This window comes from Schistocerca gregaria, chromosome 3, assembly GCF_023897955.1.
Source record: "Schistocerca gregaria isolate iqSchGreg1 chromosome 3, iqSchGreg1.2, whole genome shotgun sequence".
Taxonomy (NCBI): Eukaryota; Metazoa; Arthropoda; class Insecta; order Orthoptera; family Acrididae; genus Schistocerca; species Schistocerca gregaria.
Genome location: NC_064922.1, coordinates 414,419,473 through 414,443,914, shown reverse-complemented (window position 1 = coordinate 414,443,914; position 24,442 = coordinate 414,419,473). Strand labels below are relative to the sequence as shown.

Sequence of the window (24,442 nt, the reverse complement as noted above, 5' to 3'; positions counted from 1 at the left end):
CTTGACCATCCAAGGCCGAGTGGCAATGACCAATGCGTTCGTTGAAGTTCTCAATGATAATTTCACAAACATCTGGTGGGATGTTATTAATAACCCTTATAACATCATAATTCAATTGGCGCATTGTTTGTGGTTTGTTCACATACACTTTTGATTTCACAAATATCCACAAAAAGAGTTGCGAGGTGTATGATCGCATGATTGGTAGGCCATTTGTGGTTGTCAATCAAGCAGATAATTTTTTGAGAAACATTTCAATCAGCAGAACAATCATTTCAAGGGATGTGTGACATCTTGCACCATCTTGTTGAACCTAAAAAATCATCATTTTCATCAACAAGAGGTAAAAACCAATCAGAAAGCATGGTTTGGTGATGGTCATCATTCACAGCTCCCTCATCATTTGCAAAAAAATACGGGCCAATCACTCCTCCTGCCCAGAACCCAACCCCCACAGCCATGTGTTGTAGATGCATTTTGTCTTCCACAGTCACTCACAGATTTTCATTACCCCAAATTCTGCAGTTCTGCTTATTGATGTGCCCACTGAGGTGGAAGTGCACCTCAACTGAGAAAATTATTCTTTTTGTGAAGTTCTCATTCTCCGTTTGGCAAGCCAAGACCCAGTGAGCAAGTTGATGTGTCTTTCCGCTGCAGACACCAGTTCTTACGTAAGTTGAATCTTGTATACACGCATTTTCAGATCTTTAGAAAGCATTTCATGCAGTGGACTTGGTGATAAATTCAATTGTTGAGCTTACTGGCATGCCAGTATTCTGGGAGTTACAGTCACATTGTCATACATGAAAGCCATGTTTTATTGTGTTCGAAAGGAATGAGGTCGTCGTGCTTTTTTTAATGTTTGAAACATAAACCGTGGTCTCAAACTTCCGGATCAACTACTGAACTGATGATTTGGATGGAATAGCATTACGTCCAAGTGTCACACGCACTTCATGGATGGTTGCCAAGGAACTTTCACTGTTTTTGTAATAAATTTTTACCACTTGAATACATTGCTCAGTTGTCATCTGCTTCATGATGGAAATAAACATCATACAACAACGTTCAACACACAAAAGCTGTCAGGCTACTAATGGGAGAGGATTTCAGATAACAAACAAGAAAAAGTCATGGCTGACAACGATCATATGACATAATGCCGCAGAATTCAGATTCGTCCTTACTTCCCGGACACCCATTACAACAACAGTTTTCTACACCTTATTGTATTTATAGCACAAATTACAGTATAATACATTTATTATACTGTACAGTCCATTCAGTTCTTTTTCACAGTATATAACTATTTCCCCTACATTTAAATTTACATACATACATTCATGTTGTTTTTTGAATTGAATGATCGTTACTTCTTGCCATATTTTTGGGTTTTCCTTGCAATAATCAGTAAATTCATTTACATAGTAAAATGGACTTTTATGCAGTATTTCTCTGACTGTGTGCTTAAAGGTATTGATGTTTTTATTCTGTTGATACTATTCAGAACCCCCCATGAACCATGGACCTTGCCGTTGGTGGGGAGGCTTGCGTGCCTCAGCGATACAGATGGCCGTACCGTAGGTGCAACCACAACGGAGGGGTATCTGTTGAGAGGCCAGACAAACGTGTGGTTCCTGAAGAGGGGCAGCAGCCTTTTCAGTAGTTGCAGGGGCAACAGTCTGGATGATTGACTGATCTGGCCTTGCAACATTAACCAAAACGGGCTTGCTGAGCTGGTACTGCGAACGGCTGAAAGCAAGGGGAAACTACAGCCGTAATTTTTCCCGAGGACATGCAGCTTTACTGTATGATTAAATGATGATGGCATCCTGCCATTCGGTGGCAGGAGGAACAAGACTTCTGGTCAGGTGACTACAGGGTTATAAACACAAAATCAAATAGGGGTAATGTAGGAGTAGGTTTAATAATGAATAGGAAAATAGGAATGCGGGTAAGCTACTACAAACAGCATAGTGGACGCATTATTGTGGCCAAGATAGATACGAAGCCCACACCTACTACAGTAGTACAAGTTTATATGCCAACTAGCTCTGCAGATGATGAAGAAATTGAAGAAATGTACGATGAAATAAAAGAAATTATTCAGATAGTGAAGGGAGACGAAAATATAATAGTAATGGGTGACTGGAATTCGAGTGTAGGAAAAGGGGGAGAAGGAAACATAGTAGGTGAATATGTATTGGGGCTAAGAAATGAAAGAGGAAGCCGCCTAGTAGAATTTTGCACAGAGCACAACTTAATCATAGCTAACACTTGGTTTCAGAATCATGAAAGAAGGTTGTATACGTGGAAGAACCCTGGAGATACTAAAAGGTATCAGATAGATTATATAATGGTAAGACAGAGATTTAGGAACCAGGTTTTAAGTTGTAAGACATTTCCAGGGGCAGATGTGGACTCTGACCACAATCTATTGGTTATGACCTGTAGATTAAAACTGAAGAAACTGCAAAAATGTGGGAAATTAAGGAGATGGGACCTGGATAAACTGAAAGAACCAGAGGTTGTACAGAGTTTCAGAGAGAGTATAAGGGAACAATTGACAGGAATAGGGGAAAGAAATACAGTAGAAGAAGAATGGGTAGTTCTGAGGGATGTAGTAGTGAAGGCAGCATAGGATAAAGTAGGTACAAAGACAAGGGCTGCTAGAAATCCTTGGGTAACAGAAGAAATATTGAATTTAATTGATGAAAGGAGAAAATATAAAAATGCAGTAAATGAAGCAGGCAAAAAGGAATACAAACGTCTCAAAAATGAGATCGACAGGAAGTGCAAAATGGCTAAACAGGGATGGCTAGAGGACAAATGTAAGGATGTAGAAGCTTATCTCACTAGGGGTAAGATAGATACTGCCTACAGGAAAATTAAAGAGACCTTTGGAGAGAAGAGAACCACGTGTATGAATATCAAGAGCTCAGATGGCAGCCCAGTTCTAAGCAAAGAAGGGAAGGCAGAAAGGTGGAAGGAGTATATAGAAGGTTTATACAAGGGCGATGTACTTGAGGACAATATTATGGAAATAGAAGAGGATGTAGATGAAGACGAAATGGGAGATACGATACTGCGTGAAGAGTTTGACAGAGCACTGAAAGACCTGAGTCGAAACAAGGCCCCCGGAGTAGACAACATTCCATTAGAACTACTGACGGCCTTGGGAGAGCCAGTCATGACAAAACTCTACCAGCTGGTGAGCAAAATGTATGAGACAGGCGAAATACCCTCAGACTTCAAGAAGAATATAATAATTCCAATCCCAAAGAAAGCAGGAGCTGACAGATGTGAAAATTACCGAACTATCAGTTTAATAAGCCATGGCTTCAAAATACTAACGCGAATTCTTTACAGACGAATGGAAAAACTGGTAGATGCAGACCTCGGGGAGGATCAGTTTGGATTCCGTAGAAATGTTGGAACACGTGAGGCAATACTGACCTTACGACTTATCTTAGAAGAAAGATTAAGAAAAGGCAAACCTACGTTTCTAGCATTTGTAGACTTAGAGAAAGCTTTTGACAATGTTGACTGGAATACTCTTTTTCAAATTCTAAAGGTGGCAGGGATAAAATACAGGGAGCGAGAGGCTATTTATAATTTGTACAGAAACCAGATGGCAGTAATAAGAGTCGAGGGGCATGAAAGGGAAGCAGTGGTTGGGAAAGGAGTGAGACAGGGTTGTAGCCTCTCCCCGATGTTATTCAATCTGTATATTGAGCAAGCAGTAAAGGAAACAAAAGAAAAATTTGGAGTAGCTATTAAAATTCATGGAGACGAAGTAAAAACTTTGAGGTTCGCCGATGACATTGTAATTCTGTCACAGACGGCAAAGGACTTGGAAGAGCAGTTGAACGGAATGGACAGTGTCTTGAAAGGAGGATATAAGAACATTAACAAAAGCAAAACGAGGGTAATGGAATGTAGTCAAATTAAATCGGGTGATGCTGAGGGAATTAGATTAGGAAATGAGACACTTAAAGTAGTAAAGGAGTTTTGCTATTTAGGAAGTAAAATAACTGATGATGGTCGAAGTAGAGAGGATATAAAATATAGACTGGCAATGGCAAGGAAAGCGTTTCTGAAGAAGAGAAATTTGTTAACATCGAATATAGATTTATGTATCAGAAAGTCGTTTCTGAAAGTATTTGTTTGGAGTGTAGCCATGTATGGAAGTGAAACATGGACGATAACTGGTTTGGACAAGAAGAGAATAGAAGCTTTCGAAATGTGGTGCTACAGAAGAATACTGAAGATAAGGTGGATAGATCACGTAACTAATGAGGAGGTATTGAATAGGATTGGGGAGAAGAGAAGTTTGTGGCACAACTTGACTAGAAGAAGGGATCGGTTGGTAGGACATGTTTTGAGGCATCAAGGGATCACAAATTTAGCATTGGAGGGCAGCGTGGAGGGTAAAAATCGTAGAGGGAGACCGAGAGATGAGTACACTAAGCAGATTCAGAAGGATGTAGGTTGCAGTAGGTACTGGGAGATGAAGCAGCTTGCACAGGATAGAGTAGCATGGAGAGCTGCATCAAACCAGTCTCAGGACTGAAGACAACAACAACAAACAACTATTCAGAAGGCAACTGAATAGGTATATCACTATAACAATAGACTGTGCAGCAGTGCAGTATCATTGCGTAGTTACTGTTGTGTTGTGCTGTATGTTGGTTCATTTACTGTTGGAAAGTGAATAATGAAGCAACTTCTGGTCTATTGAGCGAACTACCTACAACTCGGAGGCCTTTTCAGGAGATATATTAGTATATATGATTATATGTCTCAACTTTGCTGTCGTAGATGCAAGGTATAAAGTACAAAGTATGTGTGCAGTGTGTGGACTGTGTGACAGAGACAGTCATACATTCATTTTACAAGCAGTAACCTCAGCTATATTGGGTGTTTGAAAAAATTACATAATCAGTATTATACTCTTGCAAAATAGTGACAATAGTAATGAACTCTTAAAAATGATTTAGTTTTATGACTGAAACACAGTTGAACCTCTTTATTTTTATCCCTCACAAAATTTCATTTTACCCCTTAGGCGGTAATTATTCCCATATTAGCAACCACTGGATTGAAGGAAGACACTGAAACAGTTCAGTAATGTGCTGTTAGACTAAATCAATACACAAGTGTTAGAGACATACTTTGTGAACTCAAATGGAAATCCCTGGAAAGAGTGAAACACTACTGAGAAAATTTAGAGAACAGGTTTTTGCAGCTGATCACAGAAGATCACAGAACAATTCTTCTGCTGTCAACATACATTTTGCATACGGACGAAGAAGGCAAGATAAGAAAAATCAGCGCTCATAAGCATGAATATAAACAGTTATTTTTCCCTCTCTCCATTTGCGAATGGAACAGGGAAGCCAATGACTAGTAGTGGAATGTGGTAATGTCCGCCATTCACTATACAGTTCATTCTGGAATATTTATTTAGATGCAGACACCTAAATAGACTACAATATCTTCTTAATGTTTGGAAAAATACACAAACACATCCATACAAGCATAACTCCCACAGAGTGCTGAGCCCAACTGCAGTGAGCAGTGATCATGGCTGTTGTTTGGATAGTGATTAGCATAAAAGAAATAAGAAAGGGAAGGAATTACAGATTAGGTTTGGAGGGGGAGTGTGTAGAGATGTGGGCTGCTACATGGATCATCAGTTGGCTGTGTTGAGGGGGAGGGGATGGGGAGGGCAAAGGGGGGAGGGAGCAGTGGAGGAGAAAGGACTAGGCAGCTGCACTGAGTGGCATAAAGCGTGTGTGAGGCTGGAGTGGGAGCAATGACGAGCATAGGAACAACTGGACAACAGGAACTAATGAAGATTGAGGCCAAGATGATTCTGGAAACAAAGGATACATTGAAGGTAGAGTTCCTAACTGCACAATTTAAAAAAGCTAGTGTTGGCGGGAAGAACCCAGAGGGCACAGGCTATGAAGTAATTGTTAAAATTAAGCACAATGTGTTGTATGGCATGCTTGGCAATTAGGTAGTGCACCAGTTCTTGACCAACTACATCCTCAACCACAAGTACATCTCATCTGAAAGCATTACCTACAAACAAAACCACAGTATAGCCATGGGCACCCACATGGCACCATCCTACACCAACTTTTTCATGGGCCATCTATAGGAAAACTTTCTAGCCACCCAGAATCCCAAACCACTCACCTGGTTCACATTCACTGATAAAATCTTCAAGCTGTGGACCAAAACTGAGGACACCCTATTGAAATACCTCCAGAACCTCACACCTTCTCCTCCATTTGCTTACTCAGTTTTCCTCAACCCAAAAAGACATCTTCCTCAATATCATCCTCCACCTCAAGAATCGCTCCACGAGTACCTCTGCCCGTATCAAACCTACTAACCAACATCAATACCTCCATTTTAACAGCTGCAATTCAGTCCGCAACAAGAACCCCCTTCTTGATTCTTCCCACCAACACCAGCTTTTCTGAACTGCACAGGTGGGAACTCTTTCTGTAACTTATCCTTCTGTAAATTTTGACGAAGCCAATTGTATGAAAAATACTGAAAGGCTAATAAAAATATTCTATTCTATTCTATTCTTCATTCCTGTAAGCCACCCTGGCTTCAACCTTTGCTGATCTCTGCCCTCCACCTGCCTCTATGCTCTTCCCGGTTCCCACTGCATAGTCCTTTCTCCTTCTATGCTTCTCTTCTCTACCCTGGTAACTGTTCACTGTCAAATTCTTTACAACATTTCACCCCTGAAAAGGGACTACAAAATGGAATTCGTCTGAAATAAACTGGTTAGCATCTTTCAAAGCTCAATGTTGCAACTTTGGCGAGGAAACTTATTGTTTCAGTTCACACGCCTTAATAAAGCACTTGTATGTTCAGTCACAAATAATTTCAAATTTTCCAACTTACTAACATCTTATTGTAACATTTGTTCCATAAACTGACTGTCAGAATTCAGTTGTCACATAATTTTCTGTTAAATCATTTGCCACAACCAACTGAGGGTGCAGTTTTGTAGCCACCATGGCCGTAAATTTCACATAGCACAGAATGGTATCACACTTTCTTCTTTTTGTCTGTTTGTGGTAGGTGCTCTCTGAGGCTGTCTTCATGTGTGCAGGTAGACACCTCTTCCTGTAAGATCAGGTCATAAAGTCTCTAATTTTATTTGCTTTGTCACTTTCAATTATATCCTCATCTTTAATCAAAACAATTTTATCCATTTTAACTTAATGTATTGCATCAATTCTCTTCAGTTTTCCTTCCCTTTGTCTGAGAATGATTTCCGTATTTCCTCTGTAAAACGTTCTGCCTCAAGCAAGAACTTCAGTGCATGTTGTACGCTACATATAAGTAGCTTCTTATCTTTCTGCTGTACCTTATTGTCCCTCCTAATGAGGGGCGTTATTGAATTTATGTGAAAGAGGCACTCTGCCTCCAGCTAAAGCAACATTTACAGCAGTCACAGGATGATTCTACAGTCACATCAACAGATGTTGCTGCTATCACTACCAAGAACCCAGCCCTTAGGTGGATCCTCATATCCAGTCAAACAGCATGGCCAGTTCAGCTGCCCATGGATGCCTGTTCTTCGCAATACAGATTTGATACACTTTTCCACTGTCTCAAAGTGGTGCACAGCATCTTCCTGCAGGTCACGGAATAACTTGACTGTAGGGTGGACTTTCTGGAGGCCCTCTGCCTGCTATTTTTGTAACATCTTCATCTGTTGTGTTGAGGCATGTTAAAAGCACAGTGTATAGTCCAGTGTCATGTTAACTGGCCCAGCACCAATATGTATATCCACATGACAATCTGTGAATGTACAGTCTGTGTAGAAACTGGTCTTTGACATCCCACTACTACTTGCTTTGGCCAATCCAACAGCACCCTTGGGAGCCCATATATATGAGTTACACTGGCCCTTGGACTCCTGATGCAGATGCTTTATTCAATGTTCCACATCTGGCCGGCATAGCATCCATCACAACACTGGCAGACATCAAGGCAATGGCAATTCTTGTATTAATGGTGCACCAACTAAGAACATTTCAGATAAAGATTTTAAGTTTACCTACCATCAATGTGCATCTTTCATGAGAACAGCATTCAGCACCTCATAATCAGTCAGTTTCACCAGAACACAAATCCAGGCTTTAGAGATAAGGGAGGACCTTCAAGCAAAAAAATGGTTCAAATGGCTCTGAGCACTATGAGACTTAACATCTATGGTCATCAGTCCCCTAGAACTTAGAACTACTTAAACCTAATTAACCTAAGGACATCACACAACACCCAGTCATCACAAGGCAGAGAAAATCCCTGACCCCGCAACCTTCAAGCCACAAATTAAAAAGGCACTTAAAAGACTTAGACAAGCTTCTTAGCAAATTATACTGACTACTGATAATGTAGACCAGTCCATATCTTACACAGGCTTTCACCACTTAATGCAGTATCTCCTGCACCTGCAGCATTCAGTACCACAAGCCAAGTGACAGCTTTTCCATACTCGATTATAGGTCCAGGTATAGACATTTGGATTCATGTCAGAATGGATACCAGAAACAGTCATCACCTACCAAGGACATCAGATGCTCTCCACCACAGTCAAAGACCTTCATATGCCAACATAATAGCCCAGGGCTGCAACTATCTATCAGAACATGATGACTACAAACAATCTCCTTGGCATGCAATCCCTTTTCCAACTACTACACAGCGCAATTTCTATAGCCACTAATGACCCAACTATTTGTCACCAGTTTTTTTGCACAGGTCTCCCATCCATGAGGAGTGATAACATAAACAATTATGGGCTCTAATGGACATGGACAGCTCTTACTGACACATCCAGCTCTCTGGTATTTTCTGCAGTGGACCCATAACAGCCTTGAACATCACCTTTGATGATACTAAGTAAAGTCAAATCTGGCACACCCTTACAAGCTCCACGAAGGAGCCTTTACGGAGACTTCAGTTATTGCTCCTATGCCACTGGTTCAGATTTTTTCCAGTCATTATTGTACTTATGCACCAGTTACTGGTGGGAGTGATTTAGTATACTTGTTGAATTGCAAGAGTTGATTGCACTCAATTGACCAACGAGTGCACCACTAGCATGTGACTGCACAGTCATTGCATGACAAGTTTCATTAGCAATAACTGCTGTGACTACTGTTGAATACTATGCCTATCTTCATGGTGAGACAGCATTCTGATCTATGCTTCTGACTATCTTCCTGCCTGGCCTTCTTTTCAGTAGGTTTGTGTTAAGCCGGTATTTAACTTGTGTTATGGTTTGGTTTGTCCTGGAATGTTCTTGAACCTGTTTGTGATTTATCCTATCATAATTCCACTATTACAGGCTTCCTGTGTCATGTATCTACTTATGCTCATCCTGAGCTACAATCAAAGAGCTTAGGTAAAGTTGAGTGGTGCAAACAGATATAATAATTCTTGTCTTCCTTTTCTTCTGTCTTCTAATTCCCCCATGTCGCTTGTTGTTTACTCCCTGGTCCCCTGTCCCTTTCATTATTTAGCTAGTCTAAAATGGCTTTACAACTATTACTTCTAGTACTATAATTTACATGGTTACTGTACTGTCTTGGACCTTGTACCACAATTTATTTCCTTTCTGTCTATACATTAACTCTTCTGCTGTCTTCAAATTCATATATTGTCTATATAATTTCCACTCTCTTTCATATGATAGTTTACACAACTGACAGAGAACTTCAAATGATTGCAGTCTTTCCTAATTTACATGTCATTCGTCTCTCAAGAGCCTGTCTTTATAATTCATTGTCTACTATGTCTGACATATATCACTTGACAGATATTTTCTCTCTCAATTTCTATTCGTGTTAGAAACTGATGACTATGCAAACATTTTACTAAAGGTAATTGAAGCAAAATCAATAATTGAATATATAATTGAAAAACTTTAGAAGCAAGTTATAACTCACATCACGAACAACAGCAAGTAGGTTCACTGACTCTCCCCGCATGCTGGACCCATTGCTGTGTATGTCAGCAAGAGTATAGAAATCTGTTGGGGGCTTTGTTGTAAGATTCAGCAGAGGCTCAAATGCACTGCAGTCATCTCCTCCATATAACTTCAAGGAATTTTGGTTCTCAGAAACTGTCAGCTGACATGGACTGCAAGTGCAATAAAATTTGCAATCAATACTTGAACTGCTGGTAATTTATTAATTATTAATCCTCTGTATTTTATCAGAAACTAATTAATTTAGATTTAGGGCATTTAAATACAGACTTATAACAAAATTATTACTGTGTAAGGTGAAAAAACCTAAGCAAACCAACAAATTAATACATATTTAAGAAAAACTAAAAATCTTACATAATATGAGATAAGCATTGCGTTTTGATAATTCAATGGTAAGTGATAGATGCTTTAAAGACTACATAAAGATTATAAGTTTTTGTACCATATTGAGCTACAACCAAAGCACACTAGCACCAAACTGTTCAGTCATAATAGTACTGCCAAATAAACTTGCAAAGATTATTATCACATTATTGATTTAAAATATAATGAATACAACATGATCAAATGAAGCAGGGTAATGGATATTTTTATTAAAAAAATCTGCATGTCCTAAGATGTGTAACTATTATACTGGTAATTTATAGATGGTTGACAGTTTTTACAGGTTACGAGTAGATTAATGACCTGCCCTCATTTATCAGCTCTAGTAGCCTACAGTACTAGATCCAGAAAACACAACTTCCCTTCATAGTAGTAATAACCTCAGTAGCCTTGGTACTTGTGTTGAAAGGATAAGCACTCAAGCATCTTATTGGTTTAGTGGATTCTTGCTGAGTGGAAACAAAATTCAGTAGATGGTTTTTACTCTAAAACACAAGCTTCCCTTAGATGACCCAATTTACACTAAGTTTTTGGGGGTATATTTAGATAGTCAGAGTCGACGTGTAGAATATATTAGTAATAATCTGTTTAAAATAATTTATGTGTTATGGCAACTTATGTACTGCTTGAAACATGTATTACAACATCCTAGGTACCATTTTTCTGAAGTATATCAAATGGTTCTATTTTGTGGAGCAGCCATATTTGTGTGCATGACACCTTAATACTGCAGAAGAGAGCCACTATTGTAATTACTGGTTCTTTACATACAACCCACTATAAATCTTTGTTTTGTGAACAAAAAAATCATTATGGTAATAAACTTTCATTTTTCTTATTTATTTAGCCATCTTTAGACATCGTACAATATATGGATATTGTCAATATATATACAACACCTTTTATATAAGTATTTAAGTATTTATAAGCAGATATAAATAGCCATCTCAATACCTATGTGATCTACATAGTTCCATATATCTTTAATAAAATAGTCACTTGTGGTATAGTGCCAGAGTTCTTGCAAGTACACTTTATGAGTTTTTTTTCTGAAAGAGTGGATGTTACTTATTTCTTCAATTTCCTGTCTAAATTTATTATACTCTTCTACACATGGATATAATGCACTGTTTTGTTTCTCCTACTTTTTTCCTGTGCCGATGAAGTCAGTGGCCTGACCCTGTGCTATGGTTGCAGTTTGTATTAATTTTTTATGTCTTTTTTAAGTACACTATGATCTGGAGTACGAACCTGCAAGAAACAGTCAGAATACTTTTGCATGCTTCAGACAGTTATGGAAGCAACCAGTTGTGAAAGATTCATTAAGGTTTTCTGTTAATGTGGCTTTGAGGCTTTTTACGTATTCTTTTGACAAACACAAACACACGCACAGGGATATCATTTAGGCCTGTTGAGTTTTTGCTTTTTCTTGCCTTGTAACATTTCATACTTCATCCTCTATTGTAGGAAGCATACCACTGAACGTACATCTATGCGGTTACTGCAATTCACACAGAAAAATGAACATAAATCTCTCTGTGGGAGTTCTAATTTCTCTTATTTTATCATTACCATCATTTTTCCCTTCATAGGTGGACATAACAAAATACTTTTGCGTTCAGAGGAGAAGAGTGGTGATCTTGTCTCCATTAAAAATGACTTGTCCGTCACCCCAACTCACATATCATACCCACGACACCCTCTTGCCTATTTCACAACAATACAAAATGAACTGCCTTTCTTTGAACTTTTTCGGTCTCATCTGTCACACTGTGCATTGGTACTCCAGAAGAGGACAGAGAAGAGTAGTGTAAGCAGCATATTTAGATTAGTTGCACCCTCTAAGTGTTCTACCAATGAAACACAGTTTTTGGTTCATCTTCCCCTACATTATCTATGTGATCCCTAGGTATTTAGTTGTGCAGACAGCCTTTGAATTTGTATGATTTATCATGTAACCAAAATTTAACAGATGCCTTATTTATTTATCCATAAAATCATCCTCACGATATGGAATACAACTTATAGCAATACACAGCTGAAGGAGCATAAACCTTTTTTTACATAGATTTCTAAATATACATGCCTTTTAAAGGACAGTATATACATACATTCACATTACAATCCTTTCTAAGCAACAATATCTATTTTAAAATACAAAGTCAGCCTGAGAATTGCGATTATTTAACCAACTTCGCTTACATTTTTAATACATTTTGGATAGAATTAAAGTTACAGGTGACACAAGTTAGTCTCCCTAAATTCAGTAACAGAAGAAAAACAATGATGGAGCATTATGTTTGTAACATTCTTCCTGAAAGACTTTTTATTATTTTTGACTAAGTAAGGTAATTCATTATAAAGTATGCTGCTTACATACCTCACACTGTCATGGCATTTACTCAGCCCCTGATTTGTCAGATGAATATTACAACCACCACAGGTGTGACAATCATGAATGCCATTATTTGTTTCAGAGAGGTGAAGATTCTTGTTTACAAATGAAATGTCTCTGAGGTGTATATACAAGGGACAAGTAATATTCCCATTTCTTTAAAGACCGCATGGTAGGTTTATGTGGTGGTACTCAAATCATGTTCTTGACAATTTGTTTTGCATAACAAATGTTTGCTTGGTATTGACCTCCAGAATGGAACATTATTTGAGATGACTGAGTTAATTAGTGCAAATTACATGGTTGTAATGGTAGTCAAGTCACACCCTTGACTGAGAATTCTAAAGGCATAGCATCAGTTTACGCAGAAGTTTATCTCTGCAGGTAGAACATTGTAGTGCGTTGTCCAGCCGGACCCCAAGGAATTTGCTCTCATTGACCAGTTCGATAACTTTCTTCTCTAATGATTCTACATGTGTTGAATGGATCTTTGATGGACAGAATATCATATGAGCTGTTTTTTCTATAATTGAGAGGTTGTTTTTGTAGAGCCCATATATGAGCCTTTCACAGTTGTCAACAAAATAGGCTCTCATCTGCTATGAAGAAATGTTACAAGACAGGAGGTTTGTATCATCAGCGAATAACACAGGTGTTGTTGAGGGTAGGTGTTCTGAAAGGTCATTAATAATGAGAAGAAAGAGGAGGGGCCAAAGGTTGAGCCCTGTGGAACTCCTGATTTGATTGGTATAGTAACTGAACAGCTTATTCTTCCATAATGTGTTGTTATATCTACCAGCTGCCCTATGTCTGACAAATATGACTGAAACCATTCATTGGAGACTCCTCTTATACTATAAGCATTTAGTTCACATAGGAGCAGTGTGTGATTGATCAGATCAAATGTCTTTGTCAGATCAATGAAAAGTCCAAATGCATAGTGTTATTCATTAAATGCAGTATTATCTGATCAGTAAATGAAAAGGGAGCCTCATGGATGGATTTATTTTTATGAAGGTCAAACTGTTGTGCTATTAGGACGGAGTTATTATCAAGAAAGGTCATTACTCAAGTATATACAATTTTTTCTATCATTTTGGACACATCTGCTTTTCCCCTTTCTTGTATAATGGATCTATCTTGGAAGTTTTCAGTGGTTGAGGGAAAGTGCTTGTACCCATTGAGCAGTTTTCATCAGCAACCTGTTTTATTACACAGCTAGGTAAACCATCAAGGCTATGTGACACATTTTGGACACATCTGCTTTTCCCCTTTCTTGTATAATGGATCTATCTTGGAAGTTTTCAGTGGTTGAGGAAAAGTGCGTGTACCCATTGAGCAGTTTTCATCAGCAACCTGTTTTATTAGCTAGGTAAACCATCAAGACTATGTGATGAATTTTTCATGATCCTAATAACTGGGAGAACCTCCTCCAAAGTTCCAGATATTATAGAAAGTGACTGTCAGATCTTTTACACTTTGGAGGGAAAGATGTTGGTGGAGAGTGATGAATTGAAAGATACCTAGCAATTCCAGAAAAGTGTTTACTAAATTCATCACAAATGTGTTTGGTGTCTGTTATTTGTTGGTCATTATACTGAACAGATTCTGTTGTTTTCTGTTTGACATAAGTTTGTAAATTTTTCTGGCAGTATCCCACGTCGCTTTACATTTTTTTGTTAGACCCATTTATGTAGGCTTTATTTGCTACTTGTTTTGCTTTAGATATTAATTTACAAAGGACCATCTTGTGCAATTTGAAATAACTGTGGAAATTTGGTTCATCTGTTTTCATACACTGCACAAAGTATGACCTCTTTGTCTTACATGACATTCTTATACCCTTTGTTTTACTTGAAAGGGCACATTGAAATTATGACCCAATATGTCAAGGAATAGTGAAGTTTTCTTATCTACATTATCTTCCTGGTAAATAACATCCCAAGACTGAGACTGAAGTAGATTTTTAAATGTGCTGATATTGTTAGGATTTCTGATATGTCTTCTGTAGATGAAAGTAGCTGATTATTTGTGTTCTATTTGTCCTAAACTAAGCCATAACAAGATACCCTGATGTTCTGAGAGATCATTGGATCAGTTCAGGACATTAATAAATAGGAGATATTCTGGGTCCAGGAATATGGCATCCATACAACTGCTTGAATTACATGTTATTCTAGTTGGATTCTTTAGTACTTTGGATTCTTTAGTACATTTAGATATTGAAAGTTACTATGAAGTTAATGACATCACTCACTGTACATGAAATGTCACTAAAATTTACATTAAAATCCCACAAAATATGGTCTTATTACCTTTGCATTTGTGAAATTATATGACACTTTCAAGCCTATTTAGAAACTGGGATATGGTGGCAACAGATGAATGGAAAATACAGACTTATTACAATAGGCTGCATGATAGCTACAGCATAATGTTCCAAATGTTTCTTGATATTTACATGGTCAGTTTTGTTGCATGTGCAGATTACTATGGCCTTCTTAACAAGTATTAGACAGCCCCTCCCCCTGACCCCATCCTGCTATTAGATCTGCAGTAACAGTTACCAATTTCAAAAGCTGAAGAATGACATATTTTGATTTTTGCATCAGTACTCTGTGAAACAAATAACATCAACCTTGATATTGCTGCCTGGCAGGTAGATATATGGGTGATCACACATCTTTTTTGTATAGAGTTAATTGCCACTTTTTCTGCCATACAGATATTTTGTCTAAATCATTTTGCAGATTCATTTTGGTCTCCTGATAGCTTTCCAAAATGGTAATGACAGCATCATCTGCAAAAAATCAAAGAGGACTGCACAGATTGTTTCCTAAATTGGTTATATAGAGTAGAACAGCAGATGTCACTTCTATTTTACTTGGTGATTTTCTATTAATTACTATGAATTGTGACTTTTCTGACAGAATATCACGAATCAAGTCACACAATTGAGACAATCCTTCACAGGCACGCAATTTGGTTAGAAGCCACTTGTGAGGAACGGTGTCAAAAGCCTTCTGGGAACACAGAAATAAGAACTCAATTTGAGACACACTGTCGATAACACTATTTGCTTCTTGTGAATAAAGAGCCAGTTTTGTTTCACAAGAACTATGTTTTCTGAATCCATGCTGACGTGTCAATAGATAATTTTTGTTGGGGTAATTCATAATGTACAAACACAGAAAATGTTTCAAAAATCAACATCACTGACATTGACCTATAATTGAGCAGATTACTTCTAGTTCCTTTCTTGTGTATTGGTGTGACCAGTACAACTTTCCAATCCTTAGGTACAGAACTTTCGCCAAGCAAGTGGTTGTAAATGGCTGCTAAGTATGGAGCTATTACACCAAAATACTCTGAAAAGAACCTAACTAGTATGACATCTGGACCAGAAGACTTGCCCTTATTAACTCTTTCTGCTCGAGTGGCGAGTAGTGCTTGACATTGTGAAATTTGTTTTCCACTTCAATGTAAAGCCTCGCTGACAATTTTTTGTAGTCTCACATGCTCCATTCTCAAATCTGACTATAGAAGGCATCAGTGCTGCATGGTACTAACATCTCGGGAAGCTTGTGTTATCTCGTGTCTAACTATAGCAGTTGTGTCGAGAGAAAAGTTGTAATTATTAAGTTCAAGTTAACAGACGTGAAATGGCTAGTTCTTCATACACAGTCCTTTCCGAGGAACAGATTGTAGAGCTTTCAGAAGAAAGTCTACGTGTAAACAAAAGTAACAATGATTTAGTTGATGACACTGATTTATTGGTAAACAATTCAAATGAAATGGCAATGAAAACAGTCCACCCTGAAAAGGTTCCAAAAAATATCACACAATGAAAAGTTTTGTATTGTAATACTTATGTAAATGTATTTGAATGGAAGTGTACATTTTGCTTTAATATATACCCTAACTTTTGCTCAGTGGCCTCATTGTTTCCAAAAAGAGATTCATGTGACTTTCAGTGACACGCTCACTGCCCGGGTGGCAGCAATTTAAATAACAGTGCATGGAGACACCCTGTGTCTGCATTATGGAGAGCAAAGGTTAAGTGACTAAAGTGCTTTGAACACAGAGGGTTATTACTTTAAGTTATTCATATTGGTAGCTGTTCTTGATTCAAATTCTGAAACACTTACTTCATCTTAAGCTCCTTTATTCAAAAGGTACCATTACTAGTTTCGAATCATTACCATTCATTGTCAGACAACTTTCATTTGGAACATGGTGCATTTTTTATTGATTAATTATCCTAAAATCTAAATAATACATAATTATAAGCATGCCACACAGATGGTTGCATTATAGATTTGCATTGGGATGTGACTTACATGACATTTCACAGCCACGGTCTCCAACCATGTCATCATATGACAAAATTGCATTAAACCTACTTCATTGTCTTTGGTGGAGGAATTTTGGGAAACTGTATTTATTAACCACTTTTCGGCACTGTCATTGGTAACATTACCATTGCTATCACGAGGTGAACATATTGATTGTGTCTTGTCTCTGGTATACTTTACATATGCCCAGCATCTCTTTGGATTTTCTCCCAGATTTTGAGACAGAGTTTTGTTCTGAAGACTATTAAAAGCATATTGCATTGAGAGCTGCACTAACTTTCAAGATTCTGTAAAGCACTGCCAGTCTTGGAGATTTTGCATTCTTTTAAATCTGGCATGCTTTCTTCGTTGCTTCTCCAACAGGTGACTTGTGTTGGTACAAATGTCTCAACTTCTGTCAATACTACACTACATCCGGTCTACACTTATGTAATTAGTTTTGAAGGAATGGAGACTGTCTCTTAGTAAGGCATCAAGTGAATTTTTACCTGCTATTTTGAATATATTTTTTGAATTTACTTTTGGTGGATCTGGATGTTGCAATATTCAGTCTCACTACAATGATCTTGTGGTCACTAAACCCTGTTCCATCATGATTCTTCCTATTTTCTCAAGATTATTTGTCACTAAGAAGGCAAGTACTTTATCACAGGTATTTATAGGTTGAATGGTCTTCTGAACTAACTGCTCAAATTAATTTTGTATTTAGTACAATTCTGAATGAGGTTTAACGCCTACCACTGACTTTAAACATGTATTTTCACCAAGATATTTAAGGCACATTGAAGTTATCACCCAACTAATATTGTATGAGTTGGGCACCTATTTGAGATGACACTAAAATTTTCCTTGAAGCTTTCAGCAGCTACATCACCTGTGTCAGGTCAGTAAAAGGAACCAATTACTAATTTATTCCAGTTGTCAAGGATAATCTCCACTCATGCCCAACTCACAACAGTTGTCTACTTCAATTTCACTACAAGATAAACTACTTTTAACAACAAGAAACATGCCACCATCAACTGATTTTATCTACTGTTTCTGAACACCATCAAGTGCTTGGTAAAAGCTTTGACTGAACTTATCTCCAGCTTTCCGTATTTATAATGATTTCTGCATCAGTGCTTTCTATAAGAATTTGGATCTCTGATTTTTTTCCAACACAGTTACAACAATTTACAACTATAATACCAATATTTCCTAGGTGTACCCTTGCCCTGTGTATTAACCAAACCCTTTGAGACTGAATCCCTCTTTTTAATCTTCAGCAAGCATCTGTCCTAAGAACAGCTACCCAAACCTATTTCCCACATTACTCATTATCCACGTAGCCATTTGCTGTGTGTGTGTGTGTGTGTGTGTGTGTGTGTGTGTGTGTGTGTGTGTGTGTGTGTGGAAACCAATACCTGGCTATCTTTTGGCACAAGTCAAGGAATCTGCAACTTACAGTCATGGAACTGTTTGAGTCTCTGATTCAGATGCTCCACTGAGCTCTGTCCACAGTCAGTCTGGTCAATGATACTACAGATAGTGAGCTGCGCTTCATCTTATAAGCAGGGCTGGCTGTCTTACTGCATCAGATTGCTGCAGGGCACCAGAGGAAATCATTTCCAACCCAAAGTGACAAACATCATTAGTACGGACATCAGCCACTGTCAGCGGTTGGCTGCACTCTGTGCTCCTCATGGAATCCAGTAGGACCCATTGCATGCCTGAGATGACTTCTCCCAACCCCATGGTATACACACAGGGTGCACACTGGACTAGTTCCCTCCTCAGCAGCCATATCCCTAGGTGCCCCATTGCGTACCTAACACTGGAGCTCCCAAATACCAATAATGCCACCCTCTATGAATGCCCAGACCTTGAAGGCTGAGAGGATTCCTCTGTAACAGGCCAAGCAACTGCATCAGGCTCAGGATCTTTATTAGCCATATATAGCATCTGAAACCTGATTGTTAGGCAAACCAGGAGGCCTGCTGACCCATCCTCTGGAGAGTCTTTCACTGTCTCTCGCATCTTGAAGAGATCATTCACTCGGTCACAGATGTGGGGTCAAGTAACCTGGCTGACCACAGTAGTGGACCAATTGAGGGGTGCACAGGATAAGTCTGGCACCCCACAGTGATCCCTCTGGCTACAGCTTCAAGATGTGTGACTGAGGCCAGCACCACAAATGGTCACCAACTCAGCTTGCATCCAAATGCAGCATTCCTGTCCATGTACATACTGAAGGTCGTGGAAAACTACACTGTACAAACAAGCAAGAAATTTACAATTAAACCACACAAACACAAAGACAAATCTAAATGAGTAACTCGCTTCTATTTAGAAACTCATAAAATGAACACATAAATGATATGCTGGACTGGTGCTAGTACAGAGGTCGGCAGGTATCCTAATTCATTTTGGAATCCACTTCTTCTTGGTGAAGGAGAGAAGACAGCTACCGCCCGTTCCATACCAAGAAGACCCTTTCATACAGCCTAGCAACCTGTGGCTGTTGCATCTGCAGTGAAGAGCGGCCCCTTCCAAAATATACTGGGTGTCTTGTTGAGGTCTTTACAGACCGTAATTACTCTCACAACCCTGTACAAAAACAAATCTCTTATGCCTTATCTTTCCAGTCACCTACCATCTCTCAAAGTCCCACTGTCCGGCTGCAGAGGAGTATTTCCGTTGTAACTCAGTACCACCCAGGACTGCAGCATCTAAATTACATTTTCGCCAGGATTTTAACCACTGCACAGTGTTTCCTGAAATGAGAACTGTCCTGCACACTATCCTTCCCCCCCCCCCACACACACACACACACACAGTGGTTTGCATCTGTCCATCAAACCCACAACCCCTGCTCCCAACCCCTTGCTCATATCTCTGTAATAGACCTAGATGCAAGACCTGTCCCATACAGCCTCACACCACCACCTATTCCAGTCCAGTCACAAACATCACCTATTCCACCAAAGGCAGGGCTACTTGTGAAATCAGTCATGTCATCAACAAGTTGAGCTGCAGCCACTGTGCTGCACTCTGCGTGGGCATGACAACCAACAAGCTGTCCGTCCGCATGAAAAGCCACCAACAAACTGTGGCCAAGAAACAACTGGACTACCCTGTTGCTGAACATGCAATTCAACACAACATTCTTCACTTCAGTGACTACTTCACAGCCTGTGCCACATGGATCCTTACCACCAACATCAGATTTTCTGAACTGTGCAGATGGGAACTCTCCCGGCAAAATATCCTACATTCCTGTAACCCTCCTGGCTTCAACCTTTGTTAGTCATTGTCCTCGACCATCTAGTCACGTTACTGTTCCATTCCAGCACTACACAGCCTTCTATTGCCTCAAAGCACTCGTTCTTTTTACTTCTCTCCTTTTCCAATACTCCCACACTCTCCCGATTGTACCTAGCTGCCCTACCCTCTCTCCATCTTGTCCCTGCATGCTTCCAAGCAGAACTTTGCTGTCCCTCACCCCTGCCCTGCTATTCCTCCCCATCCCCTCCTTCCCCCCACTGAGTTGTCTCCCCCATAAGCCCCTTGCTCGCAGTCTGGCTCCAGCTGCCAGAGACTGTGGCACGTGTGTGTGAGTTGCACTTGCATGAATTTGTACATGTGTGTATGTTGTCTATTTTTGACAAAGGCCTTGTTGGCTGAAAGCTTATTTTATAATAGTCTTTTTGTTGTGCCTATCTGCAATCCAGCATCTCTGCTACGTAGTGGATGGCAACTATCCTTTTCATAATACTGTTATATTCCATCCTGACTTTTTCATTGTTTAATTTATCATGGTTGAATGTTTCATCAAACATACTAGCTTTCAGTCCATGGTTAAAACTTTAGACATCTCAATGAGCTTGGCCATTCAAATTGGAATTGTAAGGCACAAACATTAAATTTTCCCTCAAAATTGCTTTACTAACTAATTTGGGCTCATTGTCTGACAGTCACTTTAGGAAGACCAAACTGAACAAACAAAAGTATTAATGCATCACTAGAGCAAAAGCGCAGGTATAGGACATTTTAATTACGGTACTTCTGGCCACTTTCTGGGGTCATCCAATATGATTAGACATGTGGTCTTAGAAAACTTTGTGAAATCAATATTAATTCACTCCCATGACTCTCTTGGCAGTTCCTGTGGGTAGTGAGGGGCCTTGGCTGGAGCCCTACTGACTCTTGAACACCTGTTACAAGTGGCTGTGATTTTTTTCTATTTGTTTATTCAATACTGGCCACCATACAAAGCTTCAAGGTACACAGTTTGTTTTAGTGATTGCCATAAGGTCCAAGTACATTTCTTACGAAATCTGAGGTCTTAGACTATTTGGGATTAGAATTCTCCCCCTTCTAACAACACAGTTATGAAACTTCAGGGCAGGTTAAAACTGTGTGCTGGACCGAGACTCGAACTCGGGACCTTTGCCTTTCGCGGGCAAGTACTCTACCAACAGAGCTACCCAAGAACAACTCACGCCTCGTCCTCACAGGTTTATTTCTGCCAGTACCTTATCTCCTACCTTCCAAACTAAACAGAAGCTCTCCTGCGAACCTTGCAGAACTAGCACTCCTGAAAGAAAGGATACTGCGGACACATGGCTTAGCCAAAGCCTGGGGGACGTTTCCAGAATGAGATTTACACTCTGCAGCGAAGTGTGCCCTGATATGAAACTTCCTGGCAGATTAAAACTGTTTTAATCTTCCAGAAAGTTTCGTATCAGCGCACGCTTCGTTGCAGAGTGAAAATCTCATTCTGGAAACATCCCCCAGGCTGCGGCTAAACAATGGCTCCGCAATATCCTTTCTTTCAGGAGTGCTAGTTCTGCAAGGTTCGTAGGAGAGCTTCTGTTAAGTTTGGAAGGTAGGAGACGAAATACTGGCAGAAGTAAAGCAGTGAGGATGGAGCGTGAGTCATTCTTGGGTAGCTCAGTCGGTAGAGCACTTGCCCGCGAAAGGCAATGGTCCAGAGTTCGAGTCTCGGTCTGGCACACAGTTTTAATCTGCCACCAAGTTTCATATCAGTGCAGACTCCACAGCAGAGTGAAAATCTCATTCTGGAAACATCCCCCAGACAGTGGCTAAGCCATGTCTCTGCAATATCCTTTGTTTCAGGACTGCTAGTTCTGCAAGGTTCGCAGGAGAGCTTCTGTTAAGTTTCAAAGGTAGGAGATGAGGTACTGGCTGAAGTAAAGCAGTGAGGATGGAGCGTGAGTCGTTCTTGGGTAGCTCAGTCGGTAGAGCACTTGCCCGCGAAAGGCCAAAGTCCCGAGTTCGAGTCTCGGTCCGGCACACAGTTTTAATCTGACACGAAGTTCCATATCAGCGCACACTCCACCGCAGAGTGAAAATCTCATTCTGGAAACATCCCCCAGGCTGTGGATAAGCCACGTCTGCAAAATAACCTTTCTTTCCAGAGTCCTAGTTGTGCAAGGTTCACAAGAGAGCTTCTGTTAAGTTTGGAAGGTAGAGACGACGTTCTGGCTGAAGTAAAGCTGTGAGGAAGGGGCGTGAGTCATTCTTGGGTAGCTCAGTTGGTAAAGTACTTGCTTATGAAAGGCAAAGGTCCCGAGTTCGAGTCACGATCCGGCACACAGTTTTATTGTGTCACGAAATTTCATATCTGCGCACACTCCGCTGGAGAGTGAAAATCTCATTCTGAATACAGTTATGATCAATAGAGTACTCATTGCAATGATTTGAATACTCGAAGAGTATCTGGCACCTTGTCTGGCCATTGGCCATTTTGACACATTTCAACATAACAGACAGTATTTTATCTTTGACAGTCTCATAGCTAATTTCTTTAACTGTAACAGGGGCACCATCAAACATGAGGAAATTTACATGTACAGCACTATCATCAGTTTCAAATCATCCAAGTAACGACAATTTTGATAAACAATCAGTATTACTAGTTTCATCAGTTGCAGGATATGTAATGTCATAATCATGCTGAGATAAAAGTTCTCCTGTCACAAATGGAAGATAGTGAAACGTCAGAACTGAAGTTATAGATGAGTGATTTATGATACACTATCACAATAAAGTGATGCCCACTACATACAGATTGCTGTGGCATGTGTTCTGTAAAGCACTGACAACTGACCATCTGTGAGCCACTGCATTTTAACTCCCACAACTCTGCACTGCCAGCAGCTGATCTTTGGTCTGCAACTAGAAGTCAGCTAGCGGGCTGCCAGAGGGTGATACTAGTGGCCACACTGAGCCAGCAATCAACACAGCAACAGCCAGTGACGCACTCCAGTTGGACTATGTTATGCATCCACCAACAAGGGAACCAGCAAATAAGAAATCTGTAGTTATCCACACAGCCAGGTTTTAAGACCACACTCTGACTGTAACTGGCAGTTCATAAATTCACTGAAGACTGATGTTCACCTCCTAAGTCATCACCACTGCTGCTGCTTCCCCGTCCGCTCTCACTGCCATCCGCCATCAATGTTGCACTTCTGGGGTTGGTCCTGCTTGGGCTTGGAACTATTTTCAGTGGTGACCACTGAACTTAGACAAATTTTCATATCTGATGACGGATATGGACTTTAGCTCAGAATCCAGGCAGAACACAGTACGCGTTAGGGCAGTGACTTTGCTTGTTGTTGTCTTCTTCCCTGCTCTCCCCTTTCCCCCAAGCAGTTCTGCTTGTCTGTTAGCACTGACAAACCTATAGAAATGTCGCTGCTCTCAAATCAGTTGGCCACTGTATTGTCCACGGCGAGGTGTAATGCCTAAAATCTGTTCTCAATACACTCTTGACACTGGATATTTTAGAAAATTTAACTCCCAAATGATTTTCAGTATGGAATGTCCCATGTGTCTGGCTTCAACTATCACTCTGCGTTCAAAGTCTGTTAATTCCCCTTTATACAGCCATATTCACGATGGAAACTTTTCATATGAATGCCTGACAAGGGAACCTCCCCATCACACCCCTCTCAGTTTTAATTATAATTTGGCACAGTGGATAGGCCTTGAAAAACTGAACACAGATCAGTCGAGAAAACAGAAAGAAGTTGTGTGGAACTATGAAACAATAAGCAAAATATACAAACTGAGTAGTCGATGGGAAAGATAAGCAACATCAAGGATGATGTGGGCACAGTAGTGCAGTGGTCCCATGGTTAGCGTGAGCAGCTGTGGAGCGAGAGGTCCTTGGTTCAAGTCTACCCTCAAGTGAAAAGTTTACTTACTTTATTTTTGCAAAGTTATGATCTGTCCATTCATTCATTAACGTCTCTGTTCACT

At 39.7% G+C, this 24,442-nt stretch overlaps 1 protein-coding gene across 3 annotated transcripts in view; it reads right to left on the bottom strand.

Moving 5' to 3' along the window:
- LOC126353865 (meiosis-specific with OB domain-containing protein) overlaps positions 1–24,442 on the bottom strand; it is a 284,756-nt gene that overhangs the window by 236,143 nt on the left and 24,171 nt on the right. For all 3 annotated transcript variants that reach the window (XM_050003033.1, XM_050003036.1, XM_050003035.1), the window contains exon 5: positions 9,993–10,185. In XM_050003033.1, coding sequence (XP_049858990.1) covers positions 9,993–10,185 — 193 coding nt within the window. The remainder of the gene's footprint in view (positions 1–9,992; positions 10,186–24,442) is intronic.